Source organism: Hypanus sabinus, chromosome 23 (genome assembly GCF_030144855.1).
Source record: "Hypanus sabinus isolate sHypSab1 chromosome 23, sHypSab1.hap1, whole genome shotgun sequence".
NCBI classification, from domain to species: Eukaryota; Metazoa; Chordata; class Chondrichthyes; order Myliobatiformes; family Dasyatidae; genus Hypanus; species Hypanus sabinus.
This window is the reverse complement of record NC_082728.1, coordinates 2,927,791-2,954,863: the sequence shown is the minus strand read 5'-3', so window position 1 is coordinate 2,954,863 and position 27,073 is coordinate 2,927,791. Positions and strand designations below refer to the sequence as shown.

Below are 27,073 nucleotides of genomic sequence, written 5' to 3'. Positions count from 1 at the left end.
AGGGTGGGAACACTCAAGGATAAAGGGGGGAACATTTGCCTAGATGCAGAGGATGGGGTGGGGTCTTCAATAAGTACATTTGAACATCAAGAAGTACACAGAGGATAGGGAGATCAGTGCTGAGAGTATCAATATGCTAGGGTATTTCAGGGTAAAGGAGGAGGTAGCATTGGGTCTCTTTAAAAGACATTAAGGTGGCAAGTTTCAGGACCTGATGGGATATACCCCAGGTTATTGAGAGAGGCAAGTGAAGAGAATACTGGGGCCTTGACCAATATCTTGCTGGCCATAGGTGAGGTCCTGGAGGACCTGTGAATAGCTAATGTTCAACAAAGGAACCAAGGACAAGCTTGGAACCTATAGACAGGTGAGTCTCATATCAATTATGATATATTATGAATTATGAAGTTACTGGAGAGAATTCTCAGGGAGAGCTTTTGTAAAAACATGGCCTAATTAGGAAGAGCCAGCATGGCAAGTCATGTCTTACTAACGATTGAGTTTTTTGATGGGATGACAGAGATGATTAATGAAGGTAGGGCTGTGGATGGCGTCCACATGGATTTTAGCAAGGCATTTGGCAAGGTCCCTTGTGGGAGGCTCATCCGGAAGATTAACGTTGAATTAATGTGGGATCCACGTTGAATTGGGTCTGCCCATAGAAGACAGAGGGTGGTGGTCAAAGGGACTTATTCTGGCTGGAGGTCTGTGATTAGTGGTGTTATGCAGGGATCTGTACTGGGACCTCTCCTGTTTGTGATATAATTGAAAATGTAGATGGGTGGGTTAGTAAGTTTGCAAATGATATGAAGATTGGTTATGTTGTGGATAGTGTAGAAGACTGAAAAAGAATACAGGGATATAGATCAGTGGCAGATATGGGCGGCGAAATGGCAGATGGAGTTTAGCCAGGTCTATATTGGGACCTCACTGCATCTCGGTAGGTCAAATGCAAAGAAATAGTACACTGTTAGGGGAAAGACCCTTAATAGTGTCGATGAGCAGTGGGACCTTGGAATCCAAGTTCATAGCTCCCTGAATGCCACTACTTAAGCTGATAAGCTGAATGCCAACACTGGATAAACAGGGGGCTCTAGGGGGAGAGAAGCTAACTACGATTCAAATCACCAAGGAAATGGTACTTGATAGATTAATGGGACTGAAGGTGGATAAATCCCCTGGACCGGATGGCTTGCATCCTAGGATCTTAAGGGAAGTGGCGGTCGGGATTGTGGATGCATTAGTGATAATTTTTCAAAACTCGCTGGACTCGGCAATGGTCCCGGCAGATTGGAAAAATGCTAATGTAACTCCTTTATTTAAAAAGGGCAATAGACAGAAGGCTGGGAATTATAGGCCAGTTAGCCTAACATCTGTGGTTGGCAAAATGTTGGAATCGATAATTAAGGAAACAGTAACAGGGCATTTGGATAAACATAGCTTAATAGGACAAAGTCAGCATGGCTTTACAAAAGGGAAGTCATGTTTGACAAATGTGTTGGAGTTCTTTGAGGATGTAACATATAGGGTAGATAAAGGGGAACCAGTGGATGTGGTATATTTGGACTTCCAAAAGGCATTTGACAAGGTGCCACACCAAAGATTATTACTTAAAGTAAAAAATCATGGGATTGGGGATAATATTCTGGCATGGGTGGAGGATTGGCTTTCTAGCAGAAAACAGAGAATTGGGATAAATGGTTTATTCTCAGACTGGCAGTTGGTGACTAGTGGTGTTCCGCAGGGGTCGGTGTTGGGACCCCAACTCTTTACAATCTATATTAATGATTTGGAGAAAGGGACTAAGTGCAACGTATCGAAGTTTGCTGATGACACAAAGATGGGAGGGAGTGTAATGAGTGCGGAGGACATTGAAACCCTGCAGGGGGACATAAATAGGCTGAGTGATTGGGCAGACATTTGGCAGATGAAATATAATACTGACAAGTGTGAGGTCTTGCACTTTGGCAGGAAAAATAATAGAGCAAGTTATTATCTAAATGGAGAGAAATTGGAAAGTGCTTCTGTGCAAAGGGATCTGGGGGTCCTGGTGCAGGAAACTCAAAAAGTTAGTATGCAAGTGCAGCAGGTGGTCAAGAAGGCCAATGGAATGCTGGCTTTTATTGCTAGGGGGATGGAGTATAAGAACAGGGAGGTCTTACTGCAGTTGTACCGGGTATTGGTGAGACCACACCTGGAGTACTGCATGTAGTTCTGGTGTCCATATTTAAGAAAGGACATACTGGCTCTCGCGGCAGTGCAGAGAAGGTTCACTAGGTTAATTCCGGGGATGGGTGGGTTGATGTACGATGAGAGGTTGAGTAGATTGGGACTCTACTCATTGGAGTTCCGAAGAATGAGAGGCGATCTTATTGAAACATATAAGATTGTGAAGGGGCTTGATCGGGTGGATGCGGGGAGAATGTTCCCAATGATGGGTGAAACTAGGACTAGGGGGCATAATCTTAAAATAAGGGGATACCATTCCAGGACTGAGATGAGAAGAAATTTCTTCACTCAGGGGTAGTGGGGCTATGGAATTTACTGCCCCAGAGAGCTGTGGAAGCTACTACACTCAATAAATTCAAAACGGAGATAGACATTTTCCTGGATAAAAATGGCATTAGGGGATACGGTGAGCGAGCAGGTAAGTGGACATGAGGCTAGGTTTAGATCAGCCATGTTATCTCCTGGACCAGTTTTCGATAGCCTGGATGGGTCGCAGAGGAATTTTCCAGATTTTTTCTCCTCAATTGGCAAATTGTTTTTTTTCCCCAGATGATCACATGGGTTTGGGCGGGATGAATAATAAAATAAAATGGGCGGCATGGTGCCCTGTTGGTTGGCACTGTTGCCTTGTGGGATTCGGTGAAAACTAGACTTAAGATTGGATCAGCCATGATCTTGTCGAATGGTGGAGCAGGCTTGAGGGGCCGATTGGCCTACTCCTGCTCCTATCTCTTATGTTCTTATGAGGTGTTCAAGAGGCATATGGCATGCTTGCCTTTATTAGCCAAGCCATTGCACTCAAAAGTTAGGAAGTTATGTTGCAGCTTTAGAAAACTCTAGTTAGGTGTACAGTTCTGGTTGTCCCATTATAAAAAGGATGTTGAGGTTTTGGAGAGGGTGCAGAAGAGGTTTACCAGAACACTGGCTGAATTAGAGAGCATGTGCTGTAACGAGAGGTTGTTCTCCCTAGAGCGGCAGAGGCTGAGGAGAGATCTGATCGAGGTTTATAAGATTATGAGAGGCACAGACAAACAGCATCTTTTTTCCAGGCTTGAAATGTCTAATACCAGAGTGCGTGTATCTAAGGTAGGAAAGGTTAAATTTAAAAGGAGCTGTGAGAAGCAAATTGTCTCTTTTTTCAAACAGAAAGTGGTGGGTGCTTGGTGGGGTGGTGGAGCAAGATGCATTAGGGACGTTTAGATAGGCACTTGACTGTGAGGAAAGTGGAAGGATGGGGACATTGTGTACGCAGAAGGGATTAGGCTAGTTGGCCATTTGATTACTAATTTAATTGGTTTGGCACGACACTGTGGGCCGAGGGGCCTGTTCCGAGGTTCTATCTGCTCTGTCCACCACCCTCACAGCACCTTCCAAGGATCCACCACTGTAAAAAAAAACTTAGTGCCTCTGTTATCTCCCCTATGCCTTCCCCCAATCACCTTAAAATTCCCATATCTACCTGGACTATACCTCCTCCCACCCTGTTACATGTAAATACACTATCCCCTTCTCTCAGTTCCTCCCTCTCATCTGCTCTCAAGATGAAGCTTTTTATTCCAGAACGAAGGAGATATCCTCCTTCTTCAAAGAAAGAGGCTTCACTTCCTCCACCATCAATGCTGCCCTCAAAAGCATCTCTTCCATTTCACTCAAGTTTGCTCTCACCCCATTCTCCCATCACCCCATAAGATCGGATTCCTCTTGTCCTCACCTACCACCCCATCAGCCTCCATGCCCAGCACATAATTCTCCATAACTTCTCCAAGATCCTACCACCAAACACATCTTTCCCTCACCCCCACTTTCTGCTTTCCACAGGGATCGCTCCCTATGCGACTCCCTGTCCATTTGTCCCTCCCCACTCATCTCCCCGGCACTTATCCTTGCAAGCGAAACAAGTGCTACACCTCCTCCCTTACGACCATTCAGGGCCCCAAACAGTCCTTCCAGGTGAGGTGACACTTCACCCGAGTCTGTTGGGGTCGTCTACTGTATCCAGTACTCCCAATGTGGCCTCCTGTACATCAGTGAGACCCGACACAGACTGGGAGATCACTTCGCCGAGCACCTACGCTCTGTCTGCCAGAAAAAGCGGCATCTCCTAGAGGCCACTCTTCTCCTAGAGGCCACACTCAGGTTGGAGAAGCAACACCTTGTATTCCATCTGGGTAGTCTCCAACCTGATAGCATGAACACCGATTTCTCAAACTTCCGGTAATGCCCGCTCCCCCCCCCCCCCCCCCACCTCCGCTCTTCACCATTCCTCATTCACATTTCCCCCTCAGCTTACCAGTCCATCACCTCCCTCTGGTGCTCCTCCCACGGCCTTCTGACATCTCAACAGATTTCCCCTTCTGCAGCCCTGTATCTCTTTCCCTAATCAACATCCCAGCCCTTTACCCCCCCCCCTTCCCCCCCACACCTTCTTAACCTGAGTCCTCATCTCTTTTTCACCAGCCCTGTCGAAGGGTCTCGGCCCGAGGACGTCGACTGTTTGCTCATTTCCATAGATGCTGCCTGGCCTGCTGAGTTCCTCCAGCATTTTGTGTGTACCTACCTTATAATTATGCCCTCTTGTTTTACCCATTTACATCCTGGGAAAAAGTCTCTGGTTGTCCACTCGATCTGTGTCTCTTATCATTTCGTACACCCCTATTAAATGACCTCTCATCCTCCTTTGCTCCAGAGGAAAGCCCTCGCCTGCTCAACCTATCTTCATGATAGGTGAACTACCATAGTATGCAACATTTTAAAAGCAGAAGGGGCTTTCATGATAACAAGAGAAGACTACAATGGCTTCCCATAAGCTTCCCATAATCTTACTCAAAACAACCATTTGGAAAAGACACAAATGCATCTAAGGTGTTATCCAGTCTTCTTTTCCCTCTCTGCATAACACATTCATTCATATAAGCACAGGTTTCGCAGCAAACTTACCAGGAGCTGAAAACCAGAACTTGATCCTATTTTTAATTCCCCCTTAACCCTTCTCTACTTGTGCCCTTTTCTCTTTCGGTTTCTGTGGTTTGTTCACTCACTGCAGGAGGAAGGCTGTGAGGGAAACAACTTTCAATCCTGCCCAGCCTTTAGAAAATCACCTACTTAATCACAATCCCGAGTTCTGTTCACCCATTTGCATTACAGCACAGAAACAGACCCTTTGGCCCACTGTTATTCTGCCTAGTTCCATTCACCTGCACTGGGACCATTGCCCTCCAAACCCCTCCCATCCATGTACTCATCCAAAATTCCTTAAATGTTGCAATCAAACCCACATCCACCACTTCTGCTGGCAGCTTGATCCGATCTCACAGCACCCTCAGAGTGAAGAAGCTCCCCTCTGGTTCTCCTTAAACATTGACCTATGACCCCAGTACCAGTCTCAGTGGAGAAAGCCTACTTGCATATACCCTAACTTTACCTCTCATAATTTTGAGAGGCAAAGGTGTATTTCTCAGCAAGAACTAGTTCAAGAGCACGGGCTTAGACTTCATAATTATTTCAAGAGAAAATATGGGCAGAGAAATGGCAGATGCAAGTTCAATTTTTGCCCCATACTTTACAACTATGAAGCTTTACCTACCATGTACTTTATATGTGAATGACAACACAGAGCTGTGGAGATAGAATCCCTCTACCTATTAAATGCTCCCAATGGCATGCATCTCAAATAGCTTCTGACAACCAAGCCCAGCTCCTGGCCTTCACGTGCGGCTTAGCTACGTTGTCAATAGCTGCTTTACGGACTGGCAGAAGGTGAGTTGTGGCATTCCCCAGGGATTCATTTGATAGCCTTCTCTTCACGATCAATATTAATGATCCGGGTTGAGTGATACATGCCCCAACAGAACCGTTTCTACAGACAGAAGAGGCAAAGCTGGGATACTGGCACCTTAAAACCAGTCACAACAAGCTAATGGGACTCATCAGCTGTGGTTGGCAGCTCATCTGGGAGAAGGAAAACTCTGATCTCAAACCTCCACTGCCTTGCGGCTATACCCACTCATGCCGGCTTTCAATACATGTAGACAGCTAGGATGCAATACCCATGGTTAACCCCAACAGACAGCCTCAGAGAGCTGTTGTCAATAGCTGCTTTACAGACTGGCAGAAGGTGAGTTGTGGCATTCCCCAGAGATTCATTTGATAGCCTTCTCGTCAGGATCAATATTAATGATCCACGTTGAGTGATACATGCCACAATTTCTGAATTTGTGGACAACACAGAACCCAGCATTGGCATCCACACAAAGAACTGTGCTTACTTGCAGAAGGATAGAAACAGGCTGGTATAATGGACAGAAGGGGGAAACACAAACTATGTTGCAGGCAATATCAAACATAAAACAGTACAGCCCACAATGTTGTGCCAACCCGTTAACCTACTCTACGATCAATCTAACCCTCCCCTCCCAAATACCCTTCCATTTTTCCTTCATACATGTGCCTTGCAAGTTTCTTTAATGCCCCTAATGTATTGCCCCCTGGAAGGACATTCCATGCACTCACTGTCCTTTTAAAAAAAAACTTTGCTCTGACATTCCCCCTTTATACTTTCCTCAAATCGCCTTAAAATTTGTATGAGCCATTTCCACCCTGGGAAGAAGTCTCTGGCTATCCGCACGATCCCTATTTCTTATCATCTTGTATACCTCTAACAAGTCACCTCTCATCTCACTTTGCTCCAAAGAGAAAATCCCAGGCTCACTCAACCTATCCACATAAGACATGCCCTTTAATCCAGGCAGCATCCTGGTAAATCTCCTCTGCACCCTCTCTAAAGCTTGCACGTCCTTCTGAGAATGAGACAACCAGAACTGAACACAACACTCTTGAATGTGGTCTAACCAGGGCTTTATAGAGCTGCAATGTTACCTCGCAACTCTTGAATGCAATCCCCTGACGAACGACGATCAGCACACTATACTCCGTATAGGATAATGGATACAGTTTTAAAAGGGGTGCACAAGCAGAGAGCATTAGGGGCATAGGTGTACATCATAGAAAGTGACAGTAGGTTGAAGAAATGGTTAATAAAGCAATGAATGTGACAATAGATTACAAAATCTAACCTTTGTAGAAAACCAGCATGGGTTAACAAATTCAAATCTAGTTTTATTACTTAAAGGATGTGGAAACACTGGAGAGGACGAAGAATTGTTCCTGCATTGAGGAACATTGTTAGAAACATTGATGAGAAGAACAGAGACTGTTTTCTTTGGAGGAGAATGAAAGTCTGATGGAAATAAATATAGTGTGAGGGGTCAGGACAGGTTACTTGGTCAGAGCCCATTTCTCACCACCCAAGACATGCTCTCCAATCATTGCTACCATCAATGAGGTACAGGAGCCTAAAGATACACACTAAATATTTTTAGGAACAGCTTTTCCTTCTCCATCACCAGATTTCTGAACAGACCTTGAACACTAACTAACCATTTTGCATGACTTTTTTTATATTTGGCATTGTAACTTATTGTAGCTTTATATATCTTGCACTGTACTGCTGCTGCAAAGCAACAAATTTCACATTTGTCAGGAACAATAAGCCTGATTCTGTTGATGGAATGGTCAAGGACTAGAACAGGGATTCCCAACCTGGGATACACAGACTCTTCAGTTAATGGTAGTGGTCGATGGCATAAAAAAAAGGTCAGGAACCCCTGGACTGGAGAGTCAGGAATAAAAAAAAATAAAGAAGAAAAATAATTAAAAATGACACAACCACTTTCTTTGTGAAAAACAGTGTGTGGCTGGAACATGGAATGCACTGTGCCGAAGTGTGATTGAGATAGGGTCTCGTGTGGCCTTCAAGCAAGAACTGGATAAACATGTGTCAAGATAAAATGTTCAATGTCACTGAGAGGGAGCTGGGGTGAGCTGTTCTTTATTCCATCATCCTTGTCAAGCAGCAAGTTATTGGGTATATCTTAAGGCAGAGGTTGATAGATTCGTGATTAGTCAGGGTACTAAAGGTTATGGGGAGAAGGCAGGAAATCGAGGATGAGAGGGAAATGGATCAACCATAATGAAATAGAGCAAACTTGATGAGCCAAGTCGCCTAATTCTGTTCTTATATTTTCTGGTCAAAACACCTTCCCTCCTGTTTCTCACATCAAACGACTTTTGGCATGGGTCACACAACTCGTGAGTCAGTGAAGCAACATGGACTGTAACCCAACTTCCTCATGACAGTAAGCAAAGATTCTGTTCAATAAACCAATCAATTGTTTCAATGTCCATCCAGCCCCAACCTTCATAACTTCCGTCTGTCAAAAGTCAACTCAAAGTGTCTTAACAAGAGCAGGCATGGGTGATAGGATGCAACCAAGACTGGTGGGGGGTGGGGGTGGAGGCGGAGAGAGATACAAAACAGACAGTGGGGTATATAACCAAGGGAAGGACGGGGACGGTGGAGGAGTTGGGGAACAGAACCCGTATACGGTTTACTGGGGGAATGTACGGGGGCGGAGCAGAGGGGAGGGGCAGGAGAACAGACCGGAGTAAGGTGTGTGGAGGATGGACGGTGTGTTGGGTGGCGGGAGGGAAGGGAGAGCCAGTGTCCAGGGAGGAAGGGTGGGCCCCGTAAGCCCCAGACCACACTGACCCTCAGCCCGAGCTCCCTCTCTCCCAGCGGGCTCCGGTTGAGGGGCAGTGCAGTTAAAGGACAGAACCGGCCTTCCAAACCCCCCACCACCCCCGGCTGACGCGAGACCGCCTCCGTCCTCAGCCTCCAGTCCGGCTCGGCTCCCCGCAGAGCCCGAGGCCTGCAGCAGGCCCCTGCGCCGCCACAACAAAGAGGCCGGGCGCCAGCAGCAGGCCCGAGGTGCCGCACTCACCAGATCGCGCGCGTTCTCCATGGAGCGGCGGTGTGTGCGCGGGCCGCGGGCCCCGGGCCCCGCCGCTCGCCTGCTGCCTCGGCCGCCGCCGCCGCCTCTCGCCCCGGCAGTTTCTTTCCAAAAACTCCTCTGCGGAATATCAACAAAATTAGCATAGCTTCCGCCAGCTGCGCATGCGCGACCTTCCGCCACGCCCCCTTCCCCATGGCCGCCTCGGGTCACGTGGTCGGGGGTTTAACTCGGCGGAGGTCGCGCGCATGCGCGGTTGGCAGGACGTGCGTTTGCAGAGCGCCGGTCACATCCTCCAGACGTGGGCAGGATCTCAGAGCCTTCGTGTAGTGCGGCAATATCGTACAGCACAGTCGAGTCCACTGGTAAACTGCATGCAAGACATGTCCCACTACAGTCATCACAATAAATGGGTTTATTATTAAACAGCAGCTTCCTGATGGCAGCAGCGAGACGAGAGGATGACCTGGATGGTGTGGGTCCCAGATGATGGGTGCTGTTTTCATCAGAAACCTGAAATACTTACCCTGATCCTCCATCTGTGTCGTTTCTTTGATGAGAACGATGGTCACATTCTAATTACATCATCCCAATGACAGCAGCTTGTTTGGCACTGAGATGTCACAGGTTTAAAGATTTGTTTTTGGAGGTGTTGGTTGAGAGAGAAGTGTTGACTGAACATCAGGATCGCCCATCCCTTCCTGAGATGCTGATTCAGAACACATTTTTCACTGCTTGGAATATTATGTTCCCTTCTGGTCACCCCGTTATGGGAAAGACGTGGAAGCTTCAGAGACGGTGCACAGGAGATTTACCAGATTGCTGCCTGGATCAGAGTGCAATGTCTTTTGAAGAAATGTTGAGCAAGCTAGGACTTTACTGTTGAAGGAGGATGAGAGGTGACTTGTTAGAGGTGTATAAGATGTTGATTGAGTGGACAGCCACAGACTTTTCCCCAGAGTGGAAATGGCTAATATGAAAGGGTAAATAATTTTAAGGTGATTTGAGGAAAGTATTGTGGGGATGTCAGAGGTAAGTCCTTTACACAGAGAGTGGTGGGTACTGTATGCGGAACACCCTGCCCGGGGTGGGGTAAAGGCAGATACATTAGGAACATTTAAGAGACTGTCAGATAGGCAAATGGAGTATAAAAAATAAAGGCTATGCAGTTGGGAAGGGATAGGTTGATATTAGAGTAGGTAAAACAGTCAGCACAATATCATGGGCTGAAGGGCCTCTACTCTGCTGTACTTGTACATTTTAAAATGACATAATCTGTTTACACTTCCAGACCACACCAGGATGATCTGAGTGACCTCTGCTTCCTCGAACATCAGCAAAACCGGATTTTCTTGACAAACACACTAATTTATCACATCTTCTCCCCACGCCTGTCAAATTGCTTCTAATCAGAGAAGCAGTTATGGGAAGTTTCATGGGTATAAACTAAGCAGGCTTTTGTGGAGTACATATGTGAAACCTTTCTTGTTTCAAAGTCCTTTTACTGTGATACTGCTCCCCTTTGTATCCCTGGTGATGTTAAACCAGTATGGTAACACTATAACTCAGTAACAATTCCCTGCCAGCACCCTGTGTTACTAAGTGTATCTCGTATGGCATATGGTATCTCATGTTTTGTAAATAGAGACAGGGAGTACAAAACTGGGGAGGGAATATTAAACACGAGATTTGGAAATGCAGATAACATACACAAAATGCTGGAGGAACTCATCAGGTCAGCCAGCATCTATGGAAAGGAATAAACAGTCATCATTTCAGGCTGAAACCCTTCATAACTTGTATAACAGGCTGATTCAACACCACTGTGTCAAATTCTTGTCACTGAAAAGAAAAGCAGGGACTGTTTACCTTGTCAAAGTAAATTTATTATCAATGTACATATATCTTACCATTTACTATCTTGAGAATCATTTCTTGCAGGGATTTACAGGAAAACTCTTTTGCCAATCAACTTTCCAGCTCTTAGCTTCATCCCTCCCCCTCTTATCTTCTCCTATTATTTCAGATCTCCCCCTCCCCCTTTCAAATCTCTTCTTTCAGTTAGTCCTGACGAAAGGTCTCGGCCCAAAACGTCGACTTCCTATAGATGCTGCCTGGCCTGCTGCATTCCACCAGCACTTTTACAGGCTGCCCTAACACATCCTTAGGTTATGTTGGTTATTAACACAAAAGATGCATTGCACACATGAATAAATCTGAATGACAAAATATCATTATGCTCTGATGTTATTATGTTGTTTTTTTTGGACATTTACTTTGTAGTTGACGTTGGTGCCTAGGTTGACATGAGCTCAGTATGTTTAAAAGATGCCAACCGGATACACAGTCTGTACTGTGTATAATCAGCGTATAATCCCACTCCTCACCATCTGAATAAAAAGTCTGTACTGCATACGATCTCACTCCTCACCATCTGGATACACAGCCTGTACTGCGTATAGTCAGCGTATAATCCCACTCCTCACCATCTGAATAAACAGTCTGTACTGTGTATAATCAGCGTATAATCCCACTCCTCACCATCTGAATAAACAGTCTGTACTGTGTATAATCAGCGTATAATCCCACTCCTCACCATCTGAATAAAAAGTCTGTACTGCATACGATCTCACTCCTCACCATCTGGATACACAGCCTGTACTGCGTATAGTCAGCGTATAATCCCACTCCTCACCATCTGAATAAACAGTCTGTACTGTGTATAATCAGCGTATAATCCCACTCCTCACCATCTGAATAAAAAGTCTGTACTGCATACGATCTCACTCCTCACCATCTGGATACACAGCCTGTACTGCGTATAGTCAGCGTATGATCCTACTCCTCAGTTATGACTGAAGGAGGTAAGTTTTTTATAAGGTGAGGTAATCAATACAAGCCAGTCAAAATTGTTCCTATGAAGCACTCCACATGAAAGGTGGGGTCATCTTGGGAGGAGCGATCTTACACAGTATCTCTACAAAGGTAACTGACTTGTATTGTGAATTACTAATGATAGTCAACGCTTCCCCGATGGCCACGCATTTCAGTTTGACTTTCCTTTCTCATTCTGACATGTCTGTTCATGGACTCCTGTACTGCCACACTCAGGCTAGAGGAGCAACATCTCATATTCTGTCTAAGTAACCTCCAACTTGATGGTATGAACATTAATTTCTCCAACTTCTGGCAACTTTCTATCTTTCTCCAGTCTCTTTTCTGGTTCCCTTTCATCCCTTCTCAGAAGGCATTTGACAAGGTGCCACACAAGGCTGCTAAACAAATTAAGAGCCCATGGAATTACGGGAAAGTTACATACGTGGATAGAGCGTTGTTTGATTGGCAGGAAACAGAGAGTGGGAATAAAGGGATCCCATTCTGGTTGGCTGCCGGTTACCAGTGGTGTTCCACAGGGGTCCATGTTGGGGCCACTTCTTTTTACGTTGTATATCAACGATTTGGATTATGGAATTGATGGCTTTGTGGCTAAGTTTGCTGATGATACAAAGATAGGCGGAGGGGCCAGTAGTGCTGGTTATGCACTTTGGTAGAAGAAATAAACAGGCAGACTATTATTTAAATGGGGAGAGAATTCAAAGTTCTAAGATGCAAAGAGACTTGGGAGTCCCTTAAGGTTAACCTCCGGGTTGAGTCAGAGGTGAAGAAGGCGAATGCAATGTTGGCATTCATTTCTAGAGGAATAGAGTATAGAAGCAGGGATGTGATGTTGAGGCTCTATAAGACCTCACTTGGAGTACTGTGTGCAGTTTTGGGCTCCTTATTTAAGAAAGGATGTGCTGACGTTGGAGAGGGTTCAGAGAAGATTCACTAGAATGATTCCGGGAATGAGAGGATTAACATATGAGGAATGTTTGAGCGCTCTTGGATTATACTCCTTGGAGTTTAGAAGAATGAGGGGGGACCTCATAGAAACATTTGTAATGTTGAAAGGCATGGACAGAGTGGATGTGGCAAAGTTGTTTCCCATGGTGGGGGAGTTTAGTACAGGAGGGCATGACTTAAGGATTGAAGGGTGCCCATTCAGAACAGAGATGCGAAGAATTTTTTTTTAGCCAGAGGGTGGTGAATCTGTGGAATTTGTTGCCACAAGCGGCAGTGGAGGCCAAGTCATTGGGTGTATTTAAGGCAGAGATTGATAGGTATCTGAGTAGCCAAAGCATCAAAGGTTATGGTGAGAAGGCAGGGGAGTGGGACTAAATGGGAGATTGGATCAGCTCATGATAAAATGGCAGAGCAGATTCGATGGGCTGAATGGCCGACTTCTGCTCCTTTATCTTATGGTTTTCTCTTTTCCTCACCTGGCCATCACCTCCCTCTGGTTTCCTTCCTCTTTCCATGGTCCACTAACTCCTTCTATCATATTCCTTTCCTTCTTTTTCAGCCCTATTTACCTCTTCCACCTATCACATCCCAACTTCTTACTTCATCCTTCCTTCTTCACCCACCCATCTTCTCTCTCACCCGACACCTTGTACTCCTTCATCTCCCCACTCCCCCAACTACTTACTCCAGCTACACACAAAATTCTGGAGGAACTCAGCAGACCAGGCTTGCATCCATGGAAAAGAGTACAGTTGACATTTCAGGCCGAGATCCTTCGGCAGGACTGTCCCAAAATCTGTTGTTTTGCATTGGCAGTACAGTGCAAGTTTAACAAATATTAGAGTGGGAATACAAATAAATTAGTTATGCAAAAGACGAACGCTGATGTGATGTCGATGTCATTGTCCATCCAAAAATCTGACGGCAGAGGGGAAGAAGCTGTTCCTAAAACACTGAGCGCCTGTACCTGCTCATTGATGTTACTAATGAGCAGAGGCTTGTCCTCGATGGTGAGGGTCCTTCATGATGAATGCTGCCTTCTTGAAGAATCATCTTTTGAAGATGTCCTTGATGATGGAGCTGGTTGAATCTACAAACATCTACCTGTAGCCTCTTTCAATCTTGTGCATCTGTGCCTCTATACCAGGCGATGATGCAGTCAGAATGCTCCTACTTCTCTTCTCTCACACATTCTAGGTCATTCCCATTTCTAGGTCCAATAACAACTCCTACTTCTGGACTTCTTACAAACCAAGTTAGAAAGACCAAGTTGTAAGAACTCCCTAGAAAATCAGGTTTATCATCACTGACTTGTTTATTTAAAGAGAGAGCATGGAACTGGCCACCAAGTCACTCTGCCCAGCAACCCAGCTCTTTAGCCCTAGTCTAATCACAGGATAATTTACGATGACCATTTAACTTACTAACCAGTATGTCTGGACTATGGGAGGAAACCAGAGCACCCAGAGGAAACGCACATGTTTATGGGGAGAATGTACAAACTCTTTACAGATAGTATACGGCATTAGAAAGAAAACTAGTATTCATTGTAGGAATTCCCTTCAGAATCGGATTTATTGACTTATATGGCGTGAAATGTGTTGTCTTGTGGTAGCAACACATAAAACAGAACATTACAAAAATAAACAAATATTGCAAAAAAAAAGCAATAACAAAACAGCTTTCATTGTCCATTCAGAAATCTGCTGGTGGATGGGAAGAAGCTGCTTGGGAATCGTTGAATGGGTGTCTCCAGGATTTTGCACTTGCTTCTAGATGATAGTTCCAGAGAGTGCATGGCCTCGATGGTGAGGGTCCACCAATCTCTTCTTTCCAATTAGTGATGGAACGGTCAAAATGCCTGATCATGCATTGACCAGATAGCTACACCTAGAGTCATTGTGGAGCAGACAATAGAATGGCAAACTCCACTATATGTGTGTTTTATTGATTTTGAGAAGGCATTTGACAGCCTGGACAGAAAGTCAATGTGGAACATCTTACGACACTATGGTGTACTGGAAGAGATGGTGAATATCATCGAGCAGCTTTATGATGGCTTCTCATGCAGGGTCATCCACGATGGGAGACTGTCCGAAGAGTTCCTGGTCACTACTGGAGTCAGACAGGGATACCTGCTGTCGCCTCGACTTTTTCTTGTGGTACTCGACTGGGCTACAAGAACAGCCGATGCTGGCTCAGAGAGAGGCATCCAGTGGACGTTAACAGGGAAATTGGAAGACCTGGCATTTGCAGATGATCTCGCTTTTCTCTCACACCAGCTTCAAGATATGCAGAAGAAAGTAGATTCCTTGGGAGAGACCTTACAGCGAGTAGGCCTTAAGATCAGTCAGGAGAAGACCTAAGTTCTACGCATTAATTACAAACAAGAGCAGCCATTATGGATTGAAGGACAAATAGTTGAAGATGTAGACAAATTCACCTACCTCAGAAGCAAAATCAGTAAATCAGGAGGTACAGATGAGGACATCAGAGCAAGGATCAGAGAAGTCCAACATGCCTCCACAACCCTACGACCTGTTTAGAGATCTACGGCCATCTCTGTCAAAACTAAGCTCCATATATTCAGCTCCAATGTGAAAGCCATCCTGCTATATGGATCTGAAACATGGAGAATCACTAACACCAGCTGCAACAAAATCCAGACCTTTCTCAACAAATGCCTCCAGCAGATCCTCCGCCTCAAGTGGTACGACAGAGTGTCAAACCTAGACCTATGGAAGAGAGCAAACCAAGAGCCCATTGTATTCCAGATAAGGAGGAGGAAGTGGACATGGGTCAGCCACACCTTGAGGAAGAGCCAGTCGAATGTCACTCGACAATCACTCGAATGGAATCCACAAGGGAAGAGAAGAAGAGGTCGCCCAAAGCAAACCTGGAGGCGTAGGCCTTTGGATGAACTGAAAGCCGCCGGCCAAACTTGGGAGACTGCAAAAACATCTGCTAGAGATCGCAGGAAGTGGAGGATTTTTGTTGAGGCCCTATGCTCCATAAGGAGCGAAAAGGATTAAGGATTACCACTGATGCCTTTTACATATTTCCCTAACCTTCTGCCTGTTTCTCCGTTCAGCCCTGTTGTTGGGCATTTCGGAGAAGACTCCTGTGACAGCCAAAGTTTGGTTATGCTGAGGTACCAGATATGTCTCAACTGTTAAATCAGGCAGCTCAGTGAGCTGGACGGTGGCCTGAGCACCTGTTGGTGCCATGCTGATTTTGGTTAAAGAAATTCCTCATCTCTATTCTAAATGGACATCCCTGTATTCTGTGGCAGTGTTCTCTGGTCCGAGACTTCCCCACTATAGAAAATCTTTTTCAGCACTTCCACTTTCAACATTTGATAGGTTTCCGTGAGCGCCCCCCCCCCCCTCACCATTCCTCTAAGCTCCAGTGAGTACAGGTTCAGAGACATTAAATACTCCCTATCAATTAACTCTTTCTTCCTGGGATAATTCTTGTGAACTTCAACTGCTTACAATATTCCAAATGCTGCTTGACCAGTATCTGATAAAGCCTCAGCATTACATCCTTGCTTTTATACTCTCGTCCTCTTGAAATAATTAAAAATATTGCATTTGCCTTCCTTACCACTGATTCAACCTGCAAATTAACCTTTAGAGAATCCTACACAAGGACTCCCAAGTTTCTTTGCAACTCCGATTTTTGAAGTTTCTCCCCAATTAGAAAATAGTCTGCACAATAGTTTTTCTTATAGCTGCCTTCCCTTTTTGTATTACCATTGTATTAGCCCAACGTTATTGTCCCAATTTCACTTCTCTACAATTCTGCACACAGTACGGTGTGGTGGTTAGAAAATCGCTTTACAGTGCCAGTGACCTGGGTTCAAATCCCATTACTATCTGTAAAGAGTTTACATGCTCTCTTGTGACTGTGTGGGTTTCCTCCCACGTTCCAGACCAATGGGTTAGGTTTAGTGACTTGTGGGTACCAGTGGCTGAGCAACACCTGCAGGCCACCCCAGCACATCCCCAGACTGTGTTGGTCATTGAACCAAACACATCTCACTACATTTTAATGTTTCAAAGTAAATTTATTATCAAAGTACATATATTTCACTGTATACAACCCTAGGATTCATCTTCTTGTGGATATACTCAATAAATCTATAGAATAAAAACCATTACAGTATTATGAAAGACGGCACCAACTTGGGTGTTCAACCAGGGTGCAGAAGATAACAAACTGCAAACATAAAAATAATAATATAATAAATAATAATAATAAATAAATAGGCAACCGGTATCAATAACATAAGAAGAATCCTTGAAAGTGAGTCCATAGGTTGTGGGAACAATTCAGTGATAGGACAATTGAAGTTATCCCTTTGGTTCAAGATCCTGATGGTTTTGATGCACACGACACAGAAAGCTAATCTTATTAACTTCGTAAATTTGCTACACACGAAGTATTTACTTCCAGATATATTTCCCCCCACATCTCAGTCACATTTACCACACCCTAGTGCTCTGAATAGATAGCCTTCAGAACCTCTGCATTTACAAACCACCACCAGATTCAAGAATTACTACTTCCCTTCAACCATTTGGTTCTTGAACCAACAGGCAAGATCCTAATCACCCTGACAGTTTAGCAACTCTGTGACCATTCTGATCACTTTGTACTGAACTGTACTTTCCTACTTTTTATTCTAATTGTTTATTTATCTAGTAAAATTATGTATAGCTTATGCTTCATTTATGCTTCTCTTGCAAATGCACCCTGTCTGATGCTCTGAGCCTGTGATGCTGCGGCAAGCAAGTTATTCCATTGCAATGAAGCTCCACTTTGACTTCGGACATCATACAGACTGCTCACTCATTTTCTAACTGGATGTTCTCTCATTACATGACAATTTTTCTGAACTGTATTCTGTTCAGTTGTTTGGCACCAATCTCTTCCTATCCTCTGTTTTTTTTGGTTTTGTTTCTATTTAGGATGCTCACATTTCTCAAAGATTTTCTCCACTTCAAACCCTTTGCTAGCTCCACATTTGTTCATTACATCAGGAGAGTAACAAAAATGTGACAGAATTAAAACCATCACACATAGGAGCAGAATTAGGCCATTCAGCCCATTGAGTCTGCTCCACCTTTCGATAATGTCTGGTTTATTATCCCCATTCTCTATTTGATAAGGAAATGTTGAATGGCACAAGTGATAGGGAATGCTCCTCCAGCCTCATGCCTGTTCCAAATCATTTTTCATTTCTTGATCCATCATTATTGGAACTGGCCACCCTATAGTCCTTCCGGGCAGCAAGTTCATCATGCCTGTTGTCCGGGACCAGTGCCTGTGGGATCTCCTTCCTCACTACCTGGTAGCTTACAGGTTCCTACCCTTCCTGACCTTCAGACTTTCCAGGAAACAGGATCGCGAGAGCAAGCACTCAGAGAATGTAAACTCCACAAATGAGTTCAGAATTAAAAGTAAATTTATTATCAAAGTACATGTATGCCACAATATACTTCCCTGAGATTTATTTTCTTGTAGGCATTCACAGGAAAATAAGTAATAATATAGAATTTTAATCAGCCATAAATAAAGACTAACAACCAATGTGTAAAAGACAAACCATGGAAATATAGTTCAAAGTACATTTATTATCAAGGTATGAATACATTATACAACTTTGAGATTCATCTCCCAACATTCAAAAAGGACCATCAAACACCCAAAGTCCAGAGAGAGGAGAAGAACAAATCAAGTAGACAAGTGAGCAAATAGCTTTAGAACTGGAGTATTATGAAAAGCATGAAGCCAGGCATCACTGCAGCTGGAACAACCCACAGCCTCAGTTCAGCATGGAGCTCAGAAACATTGTGGAGCTGCAAACAGAACTGGCCCTCACCTCAGCTCGGGTCCCGACACCCTGACCTTTTCCATCCAGCCTGATGCTTAAATGAAATGTAATAACGAGAACACCAATTTAAAGAGTTCTTCAGAGTGAGTCCGTACATCATGGAATCAGTTCTAAGCAGTGGTGAATAATTATGCCAATTCAGGAGCCTGATGGTTGTAGGTTAATAACTATTCCTGAACCTAGTGGTGGGGGAATTTATTTCCTGCCCAGTAGAAAGCATGGCCTGGATGGAGGGGGTCTTTAGTGATGGATGCTGCAGAGTTCCATGTACTCTGGTGGGGAGGGCTTTTCCTGTGATGTGCTGGACCACTTTCTGTAGACTTCTGGGCATTTATGTTTCCACACCAGTCCAGCTCCTCTCCTTTGGGCGGCTGTGAAAGTTTTAAGGGTCGTGCGGAATCTATTTAAACTTGTAAAATCCTGTTTGAACACATGCTTCTGGCGGTGGAGATAACGTGGGCTCAGCCACGCACCCAAGGAGAAGCCATCAGGATGTAAGTAAACAACATTCCTGCGGAGGGAGGAGGCTCTGCTACGCCGGGGCCGCGCGGCGCGGGGCGGGAGCGCGCCGGGCGGCGCGGGAGCGCGCGCTGGGGGCGGGCCCGCCGCGCCTGTGGCCTCGAGCCGAGTGCGGCGTCAACACAGGACGGGAGATCGGCGAGGCCCTGGAGCGCGGCGGCGGCGGCGGCGGCTGCAGAAACACCCGGAGCTGAGGGGGGATTACACAGCTCTCCTCACGCTTTACTCGGGTGTAAATCATTACTTTAACTTTCTTCTCACAAATCAAGAAATTGTTTAAGATGGAACTAGACGATGGAGTGGTTTACCAGGACGACTCCAACACCAATGTCATGTCGGAGCGGGTATCGGGCCTGGCGGCTAGTATTTACCGCGAGTTCGAGCGCATGATCCGCAAATACGACGAAGACGTGGTGAAGGAGCTGATGCCACTGGTGGTGGGCGTGCTGGAGAACCTGGACGCGGTGTTCGCCGAAAACCAGGAGCAGGTGGTGGAGCTCGAGCTGCTCAAGGAGGACAACGAGCAGCTCATCACGCAGTACGAGCGGGAGAAGGCCCTGCGCAAGCACGCCGAGGAGGTGAGCCTTTCTACCCGGCGGAGCTGGCTCTCTCCTCCCGCCTCGCGTTTAATCAGGACGAGGCCCGCTCAGACCTCTCACTCTAACCTCGCCCGGCTTTCAGCCCCGCCTGTCTTATTCCTGATTGGACACAGTCTCTCGTGGTGAGCCCGCCCTCTCCGGCTGCTGGGCAGCGAAGGGGCCTCTAGGCTGTCACTCAATCCCCCAACAAGTTCGGTTGTGCCCGTTGACAACTCTAACGGGCCTTAAGCTTCCGAAATAAAACCGCCCAAATTGTGTTTTCTTTCTTCAGGCGAGGTGTTGTTTATGGGGAAAGCAGCGTCTGGAGGCTGGCGACCCTGTACTGTCCCTCATGCGGGTTCCTGAGTGAGCTTGCATCCTGTTTGCATCAGCGTGAATAAGCGCAACGCGAGTTGCGGTTGGCAGCAAATCTCGGCGCTGAACTCCACCCAGAGCCGAGACAACCTGACAGCAGCCGATTCCTTGCAGAACTTCCCGCATCGTTTTCTTCCTTTTCCTTCCCAACACCCGTCCAGCTCGGAGCAAAACTACACTAACCGCTTCCACCCAGGGATTTGTTAAAATCTTTCCTACCCACCTCCCCAACATCTTTAAATCTTTGTCCATTCATTTAGCTGTATTCCAAAGAGATCATTTTGGGTGCTTTCTCCAAAAATGAAATCCCGCCTGAAACTAAGTACACCTAGGAAAGGGTTTTTTGTTGGTGGGTGCAGTGTATAACCGAATATTCCAGGTGACAGTGTAGCATCTTTTATTTGGAACAAAGTTGATATTTAAGAGACGTTGACAGTTGCTGCATTTTTCAAATTATTGCTGCAGCTTTGTGTTTAAGAGTTGTTGTGTGGGTTTCTGGACCATACAATATCTGTCTTGATTTAAGTGATCATAATCTTGTGTTGAGAGATGGTAGTAATCTTCAGATAATATGTGAACTGTGTAATGTACTGTAGTCGTAGTGTTTATGGCTATTGTGAATGACGATCCAAGTTGTATCTGTCCATAACTTCAGTAATTATGCATTCTTGTTCCCCTAGTGATGGAATGTAATCAAACACAGTACAATTGTGTATTTTGCTTTTTATGGTCCAAAGACAGGGCTTAATCTTAATTAAGATTAAGATCACATTAAGATCCTGGGTGATCACATGGGTTTGGGCAGGATGGATAATGAAATAAAATGGGCGGCATGGTGCCCTGTTGGTTGGCACTGTTGCCTTGTGGGATTCGGTGAAAACTAGAGTTAAGATTGGATCAGCCATGATCTTGTTGAATGGCGGAGCAGGCTTGAGGGGCCAATTGGCCTACTCCTGCTCCTATCTCATGTTTTTTTCATAAAATAATCCTCCACTTCTTTCTTTTTATCCTTTTGAAACGTCAAATGTTATCTATCCCTTGAAGTATTGTTCAGATTGCTAAGTGCTACTCCAATTTTTTTTAATTGCTTGCATGTCCTGGGATCTTTTGCCTTCATAAAAGAGCTGAAAGACCTTTCCTTTAATGTCTGAGCTGAAAGAAGTTGCTCCTGACACTCAACATTAAAGTTTAAGATTAATTAATTCTAACCTCAGGAGGTACAGGAGCCTGAAGGCACACACTCAACATTTTAGGAACAGCTTCTTCCCCTCCATCACCAGATCTCTGAATGCTCCATGAATACTACTGCACCGTTTTACTCTCTTTTTGTATTAATTTATTTTGAAATACCTTTCTTACTATAACTTGTAGCTTATAGTTATTTTTTAATATATTGCACTGTACATCTTCTGCAAAATAAATTTCACAACAAATGTCAATGATATTAAACCTAGTTCTGATTCCAATTTGGACTTGATCTCACAATCCTCACCAGAGTCAGGAGAGTCATCAGCTGAACTGCTGCTAATGTATCACCTTGATAATGAGTGTTTGCAGATTTTCTGGTGAAATGATGATGCTGTTATCTGTAGTCAGTCTATGGTTAGTTAGATATATTGCTGCTTTATTTGAGCACTGATTTAGCCTGAAGTGAAGCTCTAATGGCACCTTGATAAATAGCTGTTGGGAACAGTGGTATGATGGTCATTGCTTCTGTCTGTCTTAACATTCCATACAATACAGCACATTATATGCTGTGAAAGAAAATGCTTCGAGATAGATGTTGTTCAAAATGATGTGCCACAACATTGGGGGATAGACGGTGGACAATAAACAATGGCATGGTGGTGAAAGTTTCACAGATCATCTGGAAATCCAGTGGTTCAATTTGGGAATCTTCTCATTGGAGTAAATATCAGAGGCCATGGGTAAACAAGGCACTAACACACTAATGCGGTTTTCCCCACAATCTGTTGAGATTTTGTCATCTGTGTTGTGACTTCAACCCTGTAAATTTCAGAGCTCGGATTTCTTCTCTAAGCCACAATTTTCACTGAATATCTTCTTGTTCATAAAGCCAACCTCCTTGTAGCAGCCTTTAAGCCTGGTGGCTACAATGATTCATGGCAGTCCAGTCACACTTCTATGAAGTGGCTGCTTCACCACTCTTATGTTGAAGATGCTAGATAAAAGAAAAGTGGTTTGTGTGAAAGACTTGTCACCCAGGAGGATATCTAGTCAATTTTTTCATACTAGTTTTGAGTTATATTTTTACCTTTTTTCTGGACATAATCAATTTTCCTTGTTGTATAAGGAATATGCAACTGAATACATTGTTTTCAGCTCTATCTTTGTTTTATAATATTTAATTATTCTCCTCTTTGTTCAGGTAGAATTAAAATGTGTTGAATGGGCAATGTTGACCACTTGAATAATTCAACTTTTTGTCTTTGTCTCCTCAAAGCTCAATTTACCCCCATATGTAATCTCTCCAAACGTAGTGGATGTCTACAGTAAAGAGCTTAAATGCCATTAGAATCTCTTCCCTGCTCTAATCTTTCCTTATTTATCCTTGTAATTCTCTTTTTGTATGTCATTTCCATGACACCGCCCTTCCTAAAGTGGGTGGAACTAAAATAACATTCAGTCTGTTGAGCCAGTGATTTTTGTATGTTTAGTATTGCTTCTAGTATTTGTATTCTGTGGTGATATAATTAGAACAGTATAGCGCAAGTAGGCCCTTCGGCCCATAATCTCTACTAATAATGATGCTAATTTAAACTAATTCCATTTGCCAATATGGGAAGTACAGCCTTCCCTCTTCATGTGCTTCTTAAATACAAAACTTCTTCAAAGCCTTCACATTCTTCTTGTAACTTTGCAAAATTCATCATTGGATATCTTCAACAATTTATCAACCTGTTTCTCTGCTTCTGATTTAATGTTTCATTTATCTAGTATATTTCTTCCTGGTTGTGTTCAATTTAAATTTGAGTGTCCCATCTTCTGATACATCTCTATTCTGTTGTTCTAGTTTGCTTTATGCTCTGTGAGTTATTACAGAAACAGCAAGTGTTAGATTAATAGTAAATAATGAGTTTAAAATCTTTCTTGTGTAGCGCTGATGTGTCATTAAGTTCAGTGAGGAGATTCAATATACTGAAGCTTTCTACTATGTGTAGCATTGGAATGTGAAGCTTATGACAATTTAGTTATATTAGGTTATCAAGTGTGCTTTCATGTTGGTTCTGTTTTTAAATCAAGCTAATGAATTGACCAGACAAACATTTAGTTGGCTTGTCCTGACTGCTGAGTTGGAAGGATTAGCAGAGGCATGTGGAGATTTAAGATGTGGATTTTTTTTTTGTCTGAATTGAGCCAAATAGCTCCTCAAATTTCTGCACTTGTTGATGACACCGTGATTGATGTGACTTCAGCCTTTGTATCATTTTCTGCCTGATGCATTTTATATACCATCGTGCTCAGCTTTTAATAGGTGTCCCATTATTCTGAGTCAAGATTCCTTCATAAAGGCAAATTCTTGTGGCACCTTCCATAGAATATAGAAGTTTACAGCACATTGCAGGCCCTTTGGCCCATAATGTTGTGCAGACCATGTAACCTATTCTAGAAACTGCTAGAATTTCCCTAGCACATAAGCTCCATGTACCCTGTCAACTCTGCTCCTCTCTTGGTGACCAATGGGATTTCAGAAGAAAGATTGTTGATATGAAATGCTAACTTGATTTCTCTCTTGCCTGAACTCCATCTGCTACTTAGTAATTGGTGTTCCTTTTCGTGATTTGTGGTGCATCAGGTGGCATTTTTTGCTGTTCCCTTAGCATTTATCTTTTTTTCCGAGGCTGAGTTGCTCGATGCTCAACCCAGCACAGGTGGGAAGTGGGATTTGAACCCAGGACCAATCACCTCGATGTCCAGTACTGATGCCACTACAGCACCAGTCCGTTACTTAGTAATATGTCTAACAATATATATCCATATCTACAAGTATCATCTCCATAGGCACTAACCACTCTGTTTAAACAAAAAAAACGGGCTTCCTAAATCTTTCTAATCTTCCCCCCCTTCACGCTAAATGTATAAATATAGGCCTTCAAATATCTGATCTTTCCACTCTGGGTGAAAGTCTGATTAACTACCCTGTCGGTGCCTTTAATAATTTTACCTGCTTCCATCAGGTTACCCTTCAGCCTCCAGTGTATCCTCTCTTTATAGCTAATACTCTAAAATACAGCAACATCCTGGAGAACTTATGCACTCTCTCCAAAGCTTCCACATTCTCTTTTAAACATGCAACCAGAACTGTACACAATACTCCAAGATATGAGGAGATCTGCAGATGCTGGAAATTCAAGCAACACACACAAAATGCTGGTGGAACGCAGCAGGCCAGGCAGCATCTATCGGGAGAAGTAGTCAACGTTTCGGGACGAGACCCTTCGTCAGGACTTGCGCATTGGGTGTTGGTTGTCTTTTTTTAATTGAGTTATTTCGGGTTTCTTGTTTTGTGGCTGCCTATAAACCACAAAATTGATAAAGATGTACTTCGAATCTTTGAATAAGGCAAATCTGCCATATGTCTCCTTTGCTACATGTGTTGCTATTTTGTACTGTCAACCCAACCCAGTGTTCACATTAATGCTCCAATGGCTTCTGCCATTTACTATATACTTTCCTCTTGCCTAACTTTGATTTTCAGGGATAGCAGTGACCTGTTTTTAATGCTAATCTTTTTAACGGTGTGACACGGCACTATAGCATAGTGGTTAGTGCAGTTGCTTTATAGCACCAACAGTCATCAATCAGGGTTTGATTCCTGCTGCTGCCTGTAAAAAGTTTGTATGTTCTCCCCGTGACTGCATGGGTTTTCTGCAGGTGCTCCAGTTACCTCCCATGGTCCAAAGACATAACGGATCAGGGTTAGTAAGTTGTGGTCTTGTTGGCACCAGACGCTTGTGTTTTGATGTGCTCACTGATTTGATTTGATGCAAACGACTCATTTCACTGTATGTCTCGATCTGCGTGTGATAAACAATTCTAATCTTTAATCTTTAGCTTTCTGTGACACGTACATTTTTTTTTAATCATCCAGCTACCATAGTGATCATGTGAAGTTGGTTTGGGGAAGTGAATCCCACAGGGTACCAAGACACATGAATAGTTCAAGGATTGTAAACCAAAGACTAAAATTATTATTACACGTTTTGGTAAACGGAGCCAGCCTTAAAGCCAAAATCTCTGAAACACTGAACTCTGATCTGATGTGCAACATGTAATTGTATTCCAGAGGGATAAAGTGAATTTGATAAACATGAAGGATAATTAAGTTGGAAACCCCTACCCAAAATTATAATAACCCTTTTCTTCTTCTGTCTCTGCTGTACTCTCCTTAATAACTTATTTTTCCCTGAAACAGCCTTGCTTTGACCCTATCATGTAGACCCTAGAGGCTGGATTTCTGTGCATTTCATTCCTATCTTCGGCAATTTGACCTAGTTAATTTTAAAATCAAGTGACTGGTTTCTTAAACAGCAAGCTGAGTTTAACATTGATGCCAGATTACCTTTAAATCTCTTGTGAATTTTATCTGCAGTGCTCTTTATTGACAATTTGGTTTACAGTTTGTTTTAAAACTCTTCAAGACATAAGAAATTTTAGATTGTAAGGTGCATATATCGGGAATTTCTGGAAGGTTGTGCAAATGTCATATGCTATAAATGAGTACATTGTATTAAATTACAGTTAGTCCACTGCTACTTTTAAGATACCTGTGGCCTGATCTTCATACAGGAGGGTTAACCAATTGTTTTAACCTGGCACATCATTGCAGGATGGAGGTAAAGCATTCGGAGCATTGATAGAGTTGGGTTTATTATTGTACTTGGATCTTTAAAATAACATTCCAAGTAGTGTGTGTAATATGATAACTGTATAGTCTACTTTTGTTTTGAATCAAATTACATCTTAATGGGTGCGTCTTTAAAACGCCATTTCAAATTGCTGGTTTCTCAGGACAGCCATTTATTTGGGACACTATGCTGCTTCATTGGGACAGGAGACCAGTTGCCTAACAGTTTCTAACTAGTGTCAGACATTTGCACTTGTGTGGCCTTTGACACTACACCATGTGTAGAGCAACACACACATTTTACCTGTGTTACTTGGATTTCCAGTATCTGCAGAGTTTTCTCTTGACCATGTTTAGAGCCAACAGTTTTTAAATAGCGTCAGTTGTATGCGTTATGTTCGAAAAGTAGTGATTTTTGTCACTGATGGTGAGAAATAAATAATAAGACAATTCAGGACTGTTTTGCCCACTGCGGTTTCAAGCATTCAGTCTTAGAGCTGCCTTGAGTGAAAATGAAACTATTTCACTACTTCAATAAGTTAGGAACTATAAAGAATTTTAAGGTATTGACAATAATCTTGAATGTTACAAATGAAAATGAAGATTTGAAAGATGGAATTGTCAATAGCATTGTATGAAAACGGTCTGTTATCTGTACTAGTTGCCTGCGCTAATTTTGTACATTTATATAGCCAATCGAAAATCGTATCTTCCAATAACTATTTCAAAGGTTTCAAAGGTACATTTAATGACAGAAAAGTATATACAATATACATCCTGAAATGCTTTTTCCTCGCAACCATCCACGAAAACAGATGAGTGACCCAAAGAATGAATGATAGTTAAATGTTAGAACCCCAAAGTCACCCCTCCATCCCGCGCATAAGCGGCAGCAAGCAACAATCCCTCCCTG

At 43.7% G+C, this 27,073-nt stretch overlaps 2 protein-coding genes across 3 annotated transcripts in view; one reads left to right on the top strand and one right to left on the bottom strand.

The window, feature by feature from the left end:
* Positions 1–9,228, bottom strand: part of mbtd1 (mbt domain containing 1) — a 68,996-nt gene extending 59,768 nt beyond the window's left edge. Inside the window, exon 1 of the mRNA XM_059948177.1 lies at positions 9,069–9,228. Coding sequence (XP_059804160.1) covers positions 9,069–9,089 — 21 coding nt within the window. The 5' untranslated portion in view covers positions 9,090–9,228. The remainder of the gene's footprint in view (positions 1–9,068) is intronic.
* A 10,190-nt stretch (positions 9,229–19,418) lies between these two features.
* Positions 19,419–27,073, top strand: part of LOC132379880 (C-Jun-amino-terminal kinase-interacting protein 4-like) — a 285,478-nt gene continuing 277,823 nt past the window's right edge. For both annotated transcript variants that reach the window (XM_059948176.1, XM_059948175.1), the window contains exon 1: positions 19,419–19,916. In XM_059948176.1, the coding sequence (XP_059804159.1) occupies positions 19,620–19,916 (297 nt within the window). In that variant the 5' untranslated portion in view covers positions 19,419–19,619. The remainder of the gene's footprint in view (positions 19,917–27,073) is intronic.